This window comes from Schistocerca cancellata, chromosome 8 (genome assembly GCF_023864275.1).
Source record: "Schistocerca cancellata isolate TAMUIC-IGC-003103 chromosome 8, iqSchCanc2.1, whole genome shotgun sequence".
NCBI lineage: Eukaryota > Metazoa > Arthropoda > Insecta > Orthoptera > Acrididae > Schistocerca > Schistocerca cancellata.
The window spans coordinates 479452755-479470516 of NC_064633.1; the positions used below are offsets into that span (position 1 = coordinate 479452755).

Here is a 17762-nt window from a genome sequence, read left to right on the forward strand (position 1 = left end):
CCTAACAAAACTCTACCATCTAATGAGCAAGTTGTATGAGATAGGCGAAATAGCCTCAGAATTCAAGAAGAATATAATAATTTCAATCCCAAAGAAATCAGGTGTTGACAGATGTGAAAATTACTGAACTATCAGTTTAATATGCCACGGCTGCAAAGTACTAACACGAATTCTTTACAGACGAATGGAAAAGCTGGTAGAAGCCGACCTCGGGGAAAATCAGTTTGGATTCCGTAGAAATGTTGGAGGCAATACTGACCCTACGACTCAGAAGATAGATTAAAGAAGGACAAACCTACGTTTCTAGCATTTATAGACTTAGAGAAAGCTTTTCACAATGTTGACTGGAATACTCTCTTTCAAATTCTGAAGGTGGCAGGAGTAAAATACATGAAGCGAAAGGTTATTTACAATTTGTACAGAAACCAAATGGCAGTTATAAGAGCCGAGGGGCATGAAAGGGAAGCAGTGGTTGGGAAGGGAGTGAGAGAGGGTTGTAGTATATCCCTGATGTTATTCAACCTGTATATTTAGCAAGCAGTAGAGGAAACAAAAGAAAAACTCGGAGTAGGAATTAAGATCCATGGAGAAGAAATAAAAACGTTGAGGTTCGCCGATGACATTGTAATTCTGTCAGAGACAGCAAAGGACTTGGAAGAGGAGCTGAACGGAATGGACGGTGTCTTGAAAGAAGGATATAAGATGAATATCAACAAAAGCAAAACGAGGATAATGGAATGTAGTGGAATTAAATCGGTTGATGCTGAGGGAATTAGTTTAGGAAATGAGACGCTTAAAGTAGTAAAAGAGTTTTACTATTTGGGGAGCAAAGTAACTGATGATGGTTGAAGTAGAGAGGATATAAAATGTAGACTCGCAATGGCAAGGAAAGTGTTTCTGAAGAAGAGAAATTTGTTAACATCGAGTATAGATTTAACTGTCAGGAAGTGGTTTCTGAAAGTATTTGTATGGAGTGTAGCCATATATGGAAGTGAAACGTGGACGATAAATAGTTTAGACAAGAAGAGAATAGAAGCTTTCGAAATGTGGTGCTACAGAAGAATGCTGAAGATTAGATGGGTAGATCACATAACTAATGAGGAGGTATTGAATAAAATTGGACAGAAGAGAAATTTGTGGCACAGCTTGACTAGAAGAAGGGATCGGTTGGTAGGGCATATTCTGAGGCATTAAGGGATCACTAATTTAGTATTGGAGGGCAGCGTGGAGGGTAAAAATCGTAGAGGGACACCAAGAGATGAATACACTAAGCAGATTCTGAAGGATGTAGGTTGCAGTAGGTACTGGGAGATGAAGAAGCTTGCACAGGATAGAGTAGCATGGAGATCTGCATCAAACCAGCCTCTGGGCTGGAGACCACAACAACAACAAAATGTAATATGTATGCAGTCGTTTCCGCTATACTGGGTCCATCCTTAACGCTGTGCACCTTGTACAGGAGAAACGGTGCCCACTGCCGCTGGATTTCGTGCCCGTTGTGGAGCCGCCCTCGGATTCTGCGCTGGTCATCGAGCATCCAGTGGACGTCCTCAGAGCTGGCACATACAATCAGGTGCCCATCATGCTAGGCGTCAGTTCTGGAGAAGGAGTCCTTATATCCGTCAGTAAGTAACAAAACCTCTTAAAATCTGGGCTTCACTAATTTTGTTTGGATTCATATATGGTTTACTTGTAATTTTTATGATGCACACTTTGTATGTGGCTGTAAATTCAGCATCTTTTACCATTTATGGTTCACACAAGAGGTTTCATCGAAAAGTAACGGGAATTCTTGTTTTTCTTATAGAATGTTCATATGTCCATTCATCAACATTCAACACGTGACCAACAAAGCAAACGCGAGGCTCAAACAACTCTACCCTATGCTTAACAGGCGTAGCACACTGAATAGGAGGGTGTCCACGTCCATTTACACCACACTTATCAGACCTCTGATGACGTATGCTGCTCCCGTCTGGAGATACGCTGCGCCCACACGCCTGCGCCGTCTGCAGCTCATACAGAACAAAGTACTCAGAATCATAAGCAACGCTCCGCGATACACACGCACCGCGGATCTTCACCGGGAATATCGGCTAGACACAATCTTGCAGGTACTCCCCTTCAGAAATATACGCTTGCACCAGCATTCTTTCCAATCTTGGAAGCACTTCTGGAACTCCGTTTTCGTTATGGGGTTCGGCTCCCCATTCCGATTCCGTTTTTATCTCTTCAATGGCGGAAAAACGACATCTTTTCATGGTTTTCTTCAGCCTCGGAAATAGAAAGACGGTCATGTCCGGTGAATACGGTGACAAAATCACCAACAAATACTGAGGTGTGAGCAGAAGCGTTATCGTGATAGAGTTTCCACCAGTGGTTTTGCCCCATTTCTGGTCGTTTTCTTAGGATTGCTCACGCAAACGGTGCATAACTTACAGGTAGTATTCCTTATTTACTGTAAGACCATAGGGCAGGAACTCTCCTTATTCCACTGTAATCGAAGAAAACATTGAGAAGAACTTTCACACGTGCTCGAACGTGTCGAATTCTTTCGATCTTGGTTCTTCAGGCAGTTTCGATTGGGACGAATGGTTCAAATGGCTCTGAGCACTATGGGACTTAACATCTATGGTCATCAGTCCCCTAGAACTTAGAACTACTTAAACCTAACTAACCTAAGGACAGCACACAACACCCAGCCATCACGAGGCAGAGAAAATCCCTGACCCCGCCGGGAATCGAACCCGGGAACCCGGGCGTGGGAAGCGAGAACGCTACCGCACGACCACGAGATGCGGGCTCGATTGGGACGACTGGACATTGTTTTCGACGATATACGCGTATACCGATGTTCCGTCACCTGTTATAAGCTGCTATAGAAGTTCTGTATCATTGTCGACTACGTCCAGCAATTCATGAGTGATGTCTACGCGACGTTGTTTCTAGCCAAAATTCAACAGTTTGGGAACAAACTTCGTTGCTACAGGTTTCATGCCGAAAACAACCGTAAAAATTGCTTTGCATGAGGCAAAGTATATGCCGACACCATCAGCAACTTCTCTGATGATGATTAGTCTATTTTTCAGAGCATTTTCTTTCTTCTTCCACATTGCCGTCAGTGACTGACCTGCTAGTGCGTCCAGGGTGGTCGTCGTCTTCAACTTCTTCTCGACCCTCTTCGAAACGTTTATACCATCCGTAAACTCCTGTCTCACTCTTAGTAGATTTGCCAAAAGCCAAAGATAACACTTAGAATTTAGTACGAATTCTTTGGTGCATCTTTTGCGATAGTAAAACTTCGCCGAGCACTGGAAAACACGTACAATCCTTTCGATTGTCAACAATGAAATAAAAGTTGAAACTGCAATCATACATCAGGAAAATTTGTACCAACAACATAAAAATGTTTTGAAAATCGGATGTATAACGCCCGCGAAATTAAAAAGAATTACCGATTATTTTTTGATCACACCTCGTACTATATTCACAGCAACATATGAATATTGCATGCTCGTAAGCAAACGTTCCCTCACTGACATCGAGATTATTTCTTATGCTATTTCCAAGTTGTGCTAGCTGCAAATATCTACAACAGAGAATGGAGAGATCAAATGTTGCTGATGATCTTTACAAGGATTCCTCACACGAATTTCTTTTATGCATTTAGTTGGGTTTATTATCTTGGATTTATGAAGCCACAGGGTGAGTAACATGTTACGATGTCCCGTTGTTGACTGCCATGGAACTTCGTCTGGTTACTACACTGGTGCCCAAAATTAAACCAACAAACCTGTATATCCCCGTCTTGTGTCTAATTCACAGTATAATCATCTAAAATGTCAACAGATGTCCGTATAGTCGCGTTCTGCACGGAATATGACATTCCGGTTAACGGACAACCACGTCAACGATAACGTCAGGGCACCTGTCAAACGGGGTAGTGTTTGCCGGTAGTCCCACAGCCACATTCGCTGTGTGCACAGTCACAGACGGTGCAGTATGGCACAAAGAAGACGCCTACCAGACTCTCTGTGGTGGAGGGCCCTAAGAAGAATGGAAGCAGGACAGTAGCAAACTGATATGACGGAAGACTTAATGTGAACCGTTCTGTTGTTTCTCGGATGTGGCGACAATTTACAGAGACCGAAACAGTATCCCAAAAACCAGGGCAGGGCTGACCACGAGTGATATCAAAAAGAGAGGACCGTTATTTGGCCGACGGTGTGGCCTTATTACTGCACGGCAACTGGCGTCTTACCTCGCAGCATCCATTCGACTTCTTGTATCGAGACAGACGGTGTACAGAAGGTTTCTGAATGTACAGCTCTGATGCGTCTTCACAGAAGGGAACTTCTAGAGTGGAGTCGTCAAAATGCCACCTGGACGGTCTAAGAGTGGGTCAATGTTCTTTTCGCAGATGAGTTCACTTTCGTCCGGAAAGTAACACCAACATTGGACTGTTGATGACTGGAAACATGTTGCCTGGTCGGACAAGTCTCGTTTCAAATTGTATCGAATGGATGGACATGTACAGGTGTAGAGACATCCTCATGAATCCATGGACCCTACATGCTAGCAAGAGACTGTTCAAGCTAGTGGAGGCTCTGTAATGGTGTGGGGCGTGTGCAGTTGGAGTGATATGGGATCCCTGATCCGTCAAGATATCACTGTGACAAATGATACGTACGTCAGTATCCTGTCTGATCACCTGCATCCATTGATGTCCACTGTGCATTCCGACGGACTTGGGCAATTTCGACCGGTGTGACCGAGCGGTTCTAGGCACTTCAGTCTGGAACCACGCGACCGCTCCGGTCGCAGGTTCGAATCCTGCCTCAGGCATGGATGTTTGTGATGTCCTTAGTTAGGTTTAAGTAGTTCTAAGTTCTAGGGGATGACCTCAGATGTTAAGTCCCATAGTGCTCAGAGCCATTTGAACCCACTTGGGCAATTTCGGCAGGACAATGCGACAACCCACAAGTCCAGAATTGCTGCAGAGTGGCTCCAGGAACACTCTTCTGAGTTTAAACACTTCTGCGGGCCACTAAACTCCCCAGATGTAAACATTATTGAGCGTATCTGCGATGCTTTGCAACGTGCTGTTCAGAAGAGGTCTCCATCCTCTCGTACTGTTATGGATTTATGGAGAACCCTGCAGGATTCATGGTGTTAGTTCCCTTCAGCTCTACTTCAGACATTAGTCGAATCCATGATACGTCGTGTTGCGGCACTTCTGCGTGCTTGCTGGGGCCAAAAACGATATTAGGCGGGCGAGCCAGTTTCTTTGGCTCTACAGTGTAGTTCTGTAATATTTAAACCTACTCGCACCTGCCTTTTTTGGAACTGGAATTACTGCATTCTTCCTGTAGTCTGAGGATAATTCCCTTCTCTCGCATATCTTGCACAATAGGTAGAATACTTTGTCATAGCTCGCTATCCGAAGAATCTCAGTAATTTGTGATTAGATGTCATCTATTCCATGTAGTTTGTTTCGACTTAGGTCTTAAGCTGCTCTGTCGGATTTTTGTCTTAGCATCATATTTTCCATCTTACCTTCATCTACTTTTCCTCACCTTTCCCTGTGCAGAATTTCTACATATCCCTTCCATATTTGGACTTTCCCGTCTTTAGTTAATACTGGCTTGGCATCTAGCTCTTCATATTCATATAGCTGATTCTATTTCCTCCAAAGGTCTCTGTAATTTAACTGTAGTCAGTATCCATCTTTACTCATGTTATGCATGCCTCTACTTCCTCACATTTCTCGTCTGGTCTTTGTCATGTTTCATTTCCTGCCATTAACAGATGTCAAGCGATGACTCCTTGATGCCAGGCCGTAATACTGTAGAACTTTGTTCGAATTCACTTGAAATTTGGCAGTTAATGGAGAGTTTCATTTACGTTGCAGACACCACCATTATGACGGAAGCAGGGATCGCCGACTTGAAGGAGAACTTCACGGCGCTGATCGGCTCCCAGCTGCCTCTGCCCACCGAGGAACAACGGACTCGGGCAGCGCAACAGCTGGAGCAGTTCTACTTTGGGGACGAGGGCTTCTCCACAGACGACATGCAAGCTGTCACTGATGTAAATAAGCTGATTCAGTATTCTGATAGACTATACATATTAAGTAGTACTGAGCAGGATGCAGTCCGGCTGCCTTATAATTAGGTCTCTGAAGTGGTAACTTACCAATTTATGTGGCACGTACGCTCGGAGCGCCCAGCTGGATACAGGTTTTGTCCATACAGCTTTGACAAAATGTTTGCGGCCTAAATTTTTAGGTTTTTGGAACAAGGAAAAAGTCCTTGTACATTCTCTAAATTTGTTTCCTCCGAAGCATGAGAGACAGGATGCCTCCCTTCCTATGTTGTATTGAGAGGCAGCCTAGAAATCAGAATACAATAAAATATGCTTCTCTCATTCCTCAGTCTTAGATGTAAAACCTAATAAATGATGGTGCGAGCTTATAATCAGCGACCCATCTAGTGAAACGTGACCGCCTTCAGACAACAGGATGCAGGCTGTTGATATGCTCATCCATGATTTAATGTTTTTTATGAGTTTTTCGGCCTGAAACTGTCTGCTGACAGCGGGGTATTGGACTGACGTGCCTTCATCATGTGCGAGATCTGGCTTTCGCAAATGCAAGAAGAGATCCCCCACACCTATTTCACGTCCCTGAACACATTAAGAGAGACGTGAAACAACGCTGTCTGCAAAATCAAATATAAAAGTAGTGTCCGTTTTGAATAAACGACGAAAAACTGTGTAACTCAACTGATTTTACGTTGAAGCGCCGAAGAAACAGGTATACGCATGCGTATTCAAATACAGAGATATGGAAAAAGGCAGAATATGGCACTGCGGTCGGCAACGCCTACATAAGACAACAAATGTCTGGCGCAGTTGTTAGATCGGTTACTGCCGCTACAATGACAGGTTTTCAAGATTTAAGTGAGTTTGAACGTTCTGTTATAGTCGGCGCACGAGCGATGGGACACAACATCTTCGAGGTAGCGATGAAAGGATTTTCCCGTACGACCATTTCACGAGTGTACCGCGAATATCAGGAATCCGGCAAAACATCAAATCTCCGACCGCTGTGGCAGGAAAAATATCCTGCAAGGACGGGGCCAACGAAAACTGAAGAGAACCGTTCAACGCGATAGAAGTGCAATCATTCCGCAAACTGCTGCGCATTACAGTGCTGGGCCACGAAAAAGAGTGAGCACGCACAGCATTGAACGAAACATCATCGATATGGGCTTTCTAAGCTGGAGGCCCGATCGTGTACCCTTGATGACTGCACGACACGAAGCTTGACGCCTCGCCCGGGCCGTCAACACTGACAATGGACTGTTGATGGCTGGAAACGTGTTGCCTGGTCGGACGAGTCTCGTTTCAAATTGTATCGAGCGGATGGACGTGAACAGGTGTAGAGAAAACCTCGTGAAACCATGGACCGTGAATGTCAGCAGGGGACTGTTCAAACTGGTGGAGGCTCTTAATGGTGTGGGGCGTGTGCATTTGATATGGGACCCCTGATTCGTCTAGGTACGACTGTGATAAGTGATACGTAGGTAAGCATCCTGTCTGATCACCTGCATCCATAGATGTCCATTGTGCATTCCGACGGACTTGGGAAATTTTAGCAGGACAATGCGACACCCCACTCGTCCAGAATCGCTACAGACTGGCTCCAGGAATACTCTTCTGAGTTTAAACACTCCCGCTGGACTTAAACTCCCCAGACATGAACATTATTAGGCATGTCTGCAATGCCTTGCAATGTGCTGTTCAGAAGAGGTCTCCACCCCTTCGTACTCTTACGGATTTATGGACAGCCGTGAAGATTCATGGTGTCAGTTCCAACCAGCACTACTTCAGACATACACGATATTATGGAGGTTGCTCTTCAGTGTATTTCAGCAATTTCGCATAGGGAAAGGTTGCCTTAAAAATTATAATTTAAGCTGTGGGATGGATCTTTGGATCTTTTTACACACCAGTCTCGCAGACAAGCTTAAACTTCACGCAAATCTTAAATGTATCCTTCATTCACGTTACAAGATAACTGAACAGAGCATTAATTACGATACGATGCGGATTAGCACAGATAATAAAGACCCTTAGGGGATTTAAATACAGTCGATAAACATGTATATAATAACTACAGATATATATAACTAAGATCTGTCCAAACTGGCCGTAATGACGTCCTCAATGAATATCAGTGGTGGTTTTCACACAAACCGTCAACGTAACCTGTCGGAACGGAACGAAACTGGGCGTCGATGTCAAGGATATTCGTGAAGAAAATGTTGACTTTGAGGGAAAGTAGTTAACTCACTCGGTTGTGTCTCTTCTCAATCTTTATTTTTTTCGTTTGTTTCATCTTTGTGATGGATGCAGGAAGTATGTTTTTTCTTTGACTATTTCCTCCAAATATTTGAAACCATAAAATGGTTTAGGTTTTACAATTCCTGGAGAGAGAATAAGCGTACACCACGCATAAATAAGAACATGAATGGATAAAACAGGTTTCATTAATAAAGTTTTTTGATAATGAAAAATACGGCAGTATAGAAGGAGGAAAATTCAGTGTCTTTGCCTTATTTGGTGCTTAGAGGATAAAGTATAAAAGTTATATTTATTGCCTTTTAAACATCCTATTGATTGATGTGTTTGTTTGTATATATTTTGAAATGTTTGAACGTCAGTTTCCCTATATTTCGAGTCTCAGCAGTGTGGCAAATTTACCATCCAGTTGTTGTCAGGAACATCCACTATTATGTTTCTTTTGGTCGTTTATAATTTCTTCATCCACTGCTAGCTCCATAATCCCACTACTATATTACTAGTTACAGTATCTCATAGCGGCACTTGGACCTTACGATACTGGGACAATGGAAGTGACTTCGTGTTAGCGTAACGTTCCCTGTAGCGTGCGTCACAGGACGTGACACCTCAAGTGCTACCAGTAACAGCGACCAACTCCGGCGGGGAGCGAGCTACTTTTTAGAGCAGTTAACACTTCATAACTGCGTATTTAAATACACTCACGCTGTCGATAACACTACACAACTTTAAAGACTTTAATGAGTATCTTTACTTTGAGATAGGGATTTCCCATCTGGCCCCAGACTTAGCCGAGTGTTCGCATTGTATGTCAAGTAAGGCAACTAGTGTGACGTCACTAGTTCGTTGCGGGGTCCGTATTTCTATTGGGCCTCGACCATTTGACATTGATGTTTCCTTTCATTGCGTTCCATTTCGGAGACGTACAGTATGAGTTGACGTTAAATCCGAAAGTTTCCCAACATCCTTCAGCCGCATAAATCCGAACTGCTTCAGTAGAAATTAAAATTTTCTGCTAAAATAAATGCCACTTTTGAGATCTCTCTCGATATATTTTAAGTTCAGCGATTGCTCGTCGTGATCATACCGTTTATAGACAGTCATTGGACCAATTTACCTTTTCGCCAAAAACACACACTTACACGAAGCGTAACAACCGAATAGCAAGACCCGAGTACTTCTGCGCTATTTCTTGAATAATTTCCAAGCGTCTTACTAACATTATAAAAACAGCGAGTCATTTAAAATTAGCACATTCTTAAAACAAGTTATACTTGTCAAAAGACGCACATTTAAATGTCTAAGAGCTGATATATGCTTCTGGGTCTGTTATAGGTGAATTACACACGAAGGTGAATTACACACGAGATAGCTTACATAAAGAAAACATATACAAAAATGTACGTACCAATGTAAACAACACGTGCAACTATACCATTTTCAGTCACTCGTTATGAGGGTGCTTTAACTACATAGCCACACCCATTTTTAATGGCAGTTAATTTTTATTCACCAAATATTTATTAAATATACTGTAACGGTAACTATTCACGATGTATGGGATAAGAAAATCAGTCAGTTCCTCGCATGCTTTCTTTTTATCTCGTGTACATACGAGGCCTATTCGGAAAGTAAGATCCGATCTGTCGCGAAATGGAAACCACAGTTAAAATCAAAAATGTTTTATTTGCAACAGTTAGAAATACCTTCCAGCTACTTCTCTACATAGAAGCCTCTCCGACTGAGGTATTTGTCGTAGCATCGTACCAGTTTTGCAACACCCTCATCGTAGAAGACAGCCACAGTGCTTTCTGTCAATTCTCTACGCGTAACTATAGCTTGTTGTCTGAGCCAAAATGTTGTCTTCATAGCCAGCGATCCATGTGAGCAGAGATGGAAAGTTGAGGTGCCAAGTCCGCACTGTACGCTAGATGATCAATGACTTCCCACCGAAAACGCTGTGGGAGCCATCCACGGGCGTACTAGGGATACTGAGCAACACATTTCTGCAAAGCTTCTTCGGATTTTCACAGTGGTTCCCATTTGGGCGATCGTTCACCCTTACTTTCCGAATAGCCCTCAGCATTCCGGACACATTTTCATGCTTCATATACTCAACAGTAAATTTAGGTCTGTAACTACCAACAATATTAACATGAGATTGTGTGCTGAACATAATTGAGATTACTATTTTCATACGAGACATCATATTTGTCTGCCCCTTTTAAGATTGGAGAGTAATCGAGGTTTTTATAGCCTGTGAAAAACTGACAATCTTAAATATTCAATGAATCTCATTTAACAACTATGTTGAAGACTCTCGTCGGGTCATTAAATTTTTCTCAGTGAGACCAGTAGAAAGATTAGGCTGTCCGTTGACGGTTTCGTTGTCTATGGGAAGACCCGTGATGTAGGGGTTGCGTCTTTGGTTAGTAATCTAAACGTCCTGCGTCCCGGGCTCGAATCCCGTTGCTGCTTAAATTTTGATTAATAATCAGCACTGGCGGCCGAAGACTTCCGGCATAAGAAGTCATTCTCATTCTGCCAACAGCCTTGTCAAAGAGGGCGGAGGAGCTGACTAGTGTTCAGGACCACTCTCTTGTCCTTGGGGCACGAAACTGCTCCTAAAGGCAGAAGGATCAGCAATGATCAACGGCGTGAGGATGCAGACTGCAATGGGAATCACTGCGTTAAAGACAAATAGCGTGTATCCACAGAATATGTAGCTTGTAAATGAAAAAGTGTCATGATGATCTCTCCATTGGCAAAAGATTCCGGAATCGCCCACCATTCGGATCTCCAGGAGAGACTGCCAAGGGGAGATGACCACGAGAAAAAAATTGAATAATCAACAAAAGGATAACGTTCTACTAGTCGGTGTGTCGAATATCAGAAGCTTGAATGTGGTAGGGAAGCTAAAAAATCTGAAAAGGGAAATGCAAAGGCTCAATAAAGATATAGTAGGGTTTAGTGAAGAGAAATGGAAAGAAGATAAGGACTTCTGGTCAGATGAGTATAGAGTAATATCAAAAGCAGCAGAAAATGGTATAACAGGAGTAGGATTAGTTATGAATGGGAAGGTTGGGCAGAGAGCCACCAACACCAACAACGATAGTTCAGACATAGATGCCAACGTTGCAAGCTGAAGATGAGACAGAGAGAGTATACAAGAATATTGAAAGCGTAATGTTATATGTAAAGAGAGATGAAAATCTAGTAATCATGAGCCATTGGAATGCAGTTGTAGGGGAAGAAACAGAAGAAAATGTTATATTAGAATATGGGCTTGGGACAAGGAATGAGAGAAGAGAAAGCCTAATTGAATTCTGTAATAAATTTCTGCTAGTAATAACGTATACTCTGTTCAAGAATCACAAGAGGAGGAGGTATTCTTGGAAACGGCCGGGTGCTACGGGAAGATTTCAGTTAGATTACATAAAGGTCAGACAGAGATTCTGTAATCAGATACAGGATTCCAAGGAGTACCCGGAGGAGGTATAGACTCATATCACAATATGGTAGTGATGAAGAGTAGGCTGAAGTTCAAGAGATTTGTCAGGAAGAATCAATACACAAAGATGTGCGATACGGAAGTTCTCTAAGGCTGCAGACGTGGTAAAGAGGAATAGCTCAGTGGGGAGAACAGTTGGAGGAATGGACATCTCCAAAAAGGGCAATCTTAGAAGTTGGTGAGGAAAACATAGGTACAAAAGAAGGTAACTGCGAAGAAACCATGGGTAACAGAGGAATTACTTCAGTTGATCGATGAAAAAAGGAAGTACAAAAATGTTCAGGCAAAGTCAAGAATACTGAAATACAGTTCTCTGAGGAAATACATAAATAGGAAGTGCAGGGCAACTAAGGCGAAATGGTTGCGTGAAAAATGTTAAGAAGTCGAAAAAGAAATGATTGTCGGAAGGACAGACTCAGCATACAGGGCCAAAACAACCTTCGGCTATATTAAATGCAGGGGTGGTAACATTAAGAGTGCCACGGCAATTTTACTGTAAAATTTAGAGGAGAGAGCGGATAGGTAGAAAGAATACATTGAAAGCCTTTATGAGGGGAAAGATTTGTCTGACGTGATAGAAGAAGAAACAGGAGTCAATTTAAAAGAGATAGGGGATCCAGTATTAGAATCAGAATTTAAAAGAGCTTTGAAGTACTTAAGTTCAAATAAAGCAGAAGGGATCGATATTATTCCATCAGAATTTCTGAAATCGTTGGGGGAAGTAGCAACACAACGACTATTCACGTTGGTGTGTATAACGTGTGAGTCTGGCGACATACCATCTGATTTTCGGAAAAATATTATCCACATAATTCCAAAGACTGCAAGAGCTGACAAATGCGAGAATTATCGCACAATCAGCGTAACAGCTCATTCATCAAAGTTGATGACAAGAATAACGTACAGAAAAATGGAAAAGAAAATTGAGGGTGTGCTATATGCCGATCAGATTGGCTTGAGAAAAGGTAAAGGCACCCGAGAGGCAATTCTGACATTGCGGTTGATAATGTAAGCAAGACTAACGAAAAACCAAATTCAATCATAGGATTTGTCGACCTGGAAAAAGCGTTCGACAATGTGAAACGGTGCAAGATGTTCGAAATTCTGAGAAAAATAGGGTTAAGCTGTAGGGAGAGACGGGTAATAAACAATACGTATAAGAGCCAAGAGGGAACAATAAGAGTGGGCGACAAGAATAAAGTATTCGGATTAAAAAGGGTGTAGGACAAGGATGTAGTCTTTCGCCTCTGTAGTTCAATCTGTACACAGAAAAAGCAATAGTGGAAATAAAAGAAAGTTTCAGGAGTGGAATTAAAATTCAAGGTGAAAGGATATCAATGAGACGTTTCGCTGATGACATTGCTATCTTGAGTGAATGTGAATAAGATTTACATGATCTGCTGAATGGAATGAACAATCTAATGAGTACAGAATTCGGATTAGGAGTTAATCGAGGGAAGACGAAAATAATGAGAAATATCAGAAATGAGAACAGCGAGAAACTTAACATCGGGATCGGTGATGAGGAAGTAGATGACGTTCAGGAATTATACTACCTAGGCAGCAAAATAACCAATGACAGAGGGAGCAAGGAGGATATAAAAAGCAGACTAGCACTGACAAAAAGGGCGTTACAGGCCAAGAAAAGTTACTAATATCTAACATAGGCCTTGATTTGAGGAAAAAATTTCTGAGAATGTACGTTTGGAGCATGTGAAACATGGACTGTTGGAAAACCGGAACGGAAGAAAATCAAAGAATTTGAGAAGTGGTGCTGCAGACGAATGTTGCAAATTAGATGGACTGATAAAGTAAGGAATGAGGAGGTTTACGCGAAAAATCTGAGAGGAAAGGTATATGCGGAAAACACTGACAAGGAGAAGGGACAGGATGATGGGACATCTTTGAGGACATCAGGTAATATCTTCCATGTTACTAGAGGAAGACAGAGATTGGAATACATCCATCAAGTAATTGATGACGTAGGTTGCAAGGGCTACACTGAGATTAAGATGTTGATGCAGGAGAGGAAATCGTGGTTGGCCGCATGAAACCAATCAGAAGACTGATGATTCAAAAAAGAAAAAAAGGGAAGGCTGTAGCGAAATGCGGGAAGATCTAAGGAGAATTGATAATTGGTACAGGATTGACCTTGCGTGTAAAGAAAACAGCGAATACATAGGGAAAGAAATCCATTACTGTTTGAGTACGCTATTGGCGATTAATCACCGGGAACAGTAAAAGCCAACAGACAGCACTGAGGAACCTAAAGAGGAAAGACCATGTAAAACTAATTGTATGAACTGCAGATGCCAGGTAGGGAGTCATGGAACAAAATTAAGAAAATATAATTCTTCCACGATATGACACTGCAAAACACTTGTAAGGTCGATTCCTGAGCAATAATCGTTAGTCTGGGGTCCTCCTTAGTAGAGAAGACACAGAAAATACAACTTACAGCAACCCGTTTCATCACTGGATCGGCCAGCGTGTGCGAGAGGTGTACGGATTTGCTCATTAAACAGTTCCGAGAGGAGTCAATCAACATGTTACTTGATGGTGCCGCCGGCCAGGGTGGCCGAGCGGTTCTAGGCGCTGCAGTCTGGAACAGCGCGATCGCTACGGTCGCCGGTTCGAATCCTGCCTCGGGCATGGATGTGTGTGATGTCCTTAGGTTAGGTTTAAGTAGTTCTAAGTTCTAGGGGACTGATGACCTCAGAAGTTAAGTCCCATAGTGCTCAGAGCCATTTGAACGATTTTTTTTTGATGGTGTCACCAGAAATACTCTGCTCTTCACATCGTGAGGTGGCTTGCGGAGTGCAGATATAGTTGTAAATGCAGGTGTATCTGGATTTTCTGTAGCTCTGGTATATCATGCTGAACACATTATATTATCGAGCCTTCTCAAATGTTCCATTCCAAGCTGTTTGTTTAAATCCGCAGTTAGGCTTTATGTGCTTCCGCTCTATCCACAAATTTCTCTACTCCGCTTGATGTTGTCCACCAGTTCTACACCTCTAAGCTCTGCTTCTTAATCCAGTGGACACTAAGCGCCACACCTATCGTAGGTTCTAGAGTAAGGTCCTACCTATTGGAGCACGACATTTTCATTAAACCATACTTTGATAAACAACTATTTGTTATGTCAGAAGGGGATCCTCACCATTCAAGTCCGTGTAGGGAAATAGCGTGACTCCGACCTACACTTCCTACACAGATAACTCTTCTATAACTTTTTCTTGCCAAAGGGTTAAATTATTTGGTGCAGTTAGCTGAAAAACGAAATATTTTGAGACGTATCAGTGTTTACGTGTTTGTAAATGTTAATAAAACTAAACCTTGGAGAATATTTCAACTGAAGTATCAAATCGTATGTGGTCCTATAGTGATCAGTCGAAGGCGATCGTAGTTAGTCACTTTTTAGTGGTATGGAATGGCCATAATAAACAATGGTATATTTAACACAGGTGGTTGTGAACAAGAATTATATTCCTCGTATAACGGAGACGTAATGCTTTGAAAGTGAAATGGTATTTTGCTAACAAAAGAGTTTGCTAGAATCTAAAGAACCAGTCATACAAACATGCTATAAAGAATTTAGTGTAAATATGTTTCTACTTTGTCTCTTATACAAATGCCATATTCTTAAGGGGTTATGCTTACTATATGCCTTCTCTTTTTTTTCATTATCTGTTTAACCATAGCTCAGTATATTACAGTACTAAATTAGCTGTTCACTAGGACGCTCCCGACCTAAATCATCGATTCTGCTGCAGTGTACAAACTTTCACTGACTTTCCTCTGTTAAGAGCGCATTTTGAGTCAAAAGCTCTAGTGCGACATTGGAGGTATGCGCAGTTTTCTCCAGAACAGAATGGAAACATGCTTGGTACGTCAAAAGCACAGATCGTCTATTGCTCATTTTCTCGAATAAAATTCTCATTAACTGGAACATTTTTAAATGATGATTACGAATTATTCATTCATAATACTAAAACTGGCGTCTGAGGAACATCATTCCTAGCAATTTCAGGTGGTGATGAGTCGACATCTACTAATGTTCGACTTTTAGGTGCTAATGAAGAATGTGGAAGATGGAAATACGCTTAGGTGACAAAAGTCAAGAGGTGGCGATATGCATACATACAGATGGCGGTAATGAATTTATACAGATGGCGGTAGTATTGCCTAAACAAGGTATAAAAGAGCAGTGCGTTGACGGGGCTGTAATTTGTGATCCATGTGGAAAGGTGTGCTACGGGATTGTGACCGCACGACGGGAATTAACAGATTTTGAACGTGGATTCCTGTACTCGTGACCATATCGATTGGACACTGGACGACTAGAAAATAGTGGTCTGGTCGGATGAATCCCGAATCAGTTGGTAAGAACTGATGGTAGGATTCGAGTGTGGCGCAGATCTCAGAGGAGGCCATGGAACTTAGATGTCAAAAGGCACTGTGGAAGTGATGGTGACTCCATAATCGTACCGGCTGTGTTCACACGGAATGGACTGAATCCTCTAATCCTCTGGTCCAGCTGAACCGACCATTACCTGGGAATGGTTATCTACGTCTGCAACATACTCCGCAAGCAACCTAATGGTGTATGGCAGAGGGTACTTTCGCTACCACTATCTGATCCGTCCAACCCTGTTCCACTCGCGAATAGTGCATGGGAAGAATGATTGTCGGTAAGCCTCTCCATTGGCTCTAATTTCTCGAATTTTCTACTCGTGGTCAATACGCTGCAAATGGGAAAATCCATCGAAATAAGTGACTTCGACAAAGGTTGGTTGGTTGGTTTGGGGAAGGAGACCAGACAGCGTGGTCATCGGTCTCATCGGATTAGGGAAGGATTGGGGAGGAAGTCGGCCGTGCCCTTTCAGAGGAACCATCCTGGCATTTGCCTGGAGTGATTTAGGGAAATCACGGAATATCTAAATCAGGATGGCCGGACGCGGGATTGAACCGTCGTCCTCCCGAATGCGAGTCCAGTGTCTAACCACTGCGCCACCCTTTGACAAAGGGCAGATTATTATTACGCAGAGCTTGTGAATGAGTATCTCTAAAACGGTGAAGCTGGTCGAATGTTCACGTGCTACTGTTGTGAGCATCTACGGAAAGCTGTGCGTCAGTGAAACCCTCGCTACCCTTCGCAGAACGCAGAATGTGGCGTTCGGAGGTTTGTCTGCTCTGTAAAGTAGGATAGATGGTGGTCTGTGGTATCTCCTGCCGAAAGAGCGCAATGCACGTAAAAATGTTTCAGAGCACACCGTTAATAGTCCATTGTTGTACATGGAGCTCTGCAGCAGACCACCATAACATGTTCACCTGTTGACCCAACGATATCGTCAGTTACGATTGCAGCGGGCACGGGACCATCGGGATTCGATCTTCGATCAATGGATAAGTGTCGGTTCTTCGGTGGAATCACATTATTGCTACAGGAGGTCGATGGTTGCCTCCACAAACGCCGTCATCGAGATGAACGGCAGCTCGAGATATGCAGCGCAGGTTGGTGGGAGCAGTATTATGCTGTGGGAAACATTCTCCTGTGCTTGCATGGGACCTGTGATAGTAATCGAAGACGCGCTGACATCTGCGAACCTCCTGCATACTTTCATGCCGATGTCTTCCCGACGGCGATGTCATCTTTCAGCAGTATAATAGCTCGCGTCTCGGACTCAGACCGGTGCTATGATGATGATTTGAAGAGCATTATAGTGAACTTATGTTCGTATCTCGGCCACCAGATTCGACTGATGCAAATCCAATGGAACCCTTCTGGGTCGCTACCCTGCGCCAATACCACGTACGAAAACCAGCTTCCCGTTATTTACGCGAATTACGTGACCTGTGCTTAGACATCTAACGCCATATACCT

At 42.8% G+C, this 17762-nt stretch overlaps 1 protein-coding gene across 1 annotated transcript in view; it reads left to right on the plus strand.

Moving 5' to 3' along the window:
* LOC126094741 (cholinesterase 1-like) overlaps nucleotides 1–17762 on the plus strand; it is a 127220-nt gene that overhangs the window by 78240 nt on the left and 31218 nt on the right. Inside the window, exons 6-7 of the mRNA XM_049909289.1 lie at nucleotides 1460–1625; nucleotides 5912–6090. Coding sequence (XP_049765246.1) covers nucleotides 1460–1625; nucleotides 5912–6090 — 345 coding nt within the window. The remainder of the gene's footprint in view (nucleotides 1–1459; nucleotides 1626–5911; nucleotides 6091–17762) is intronic.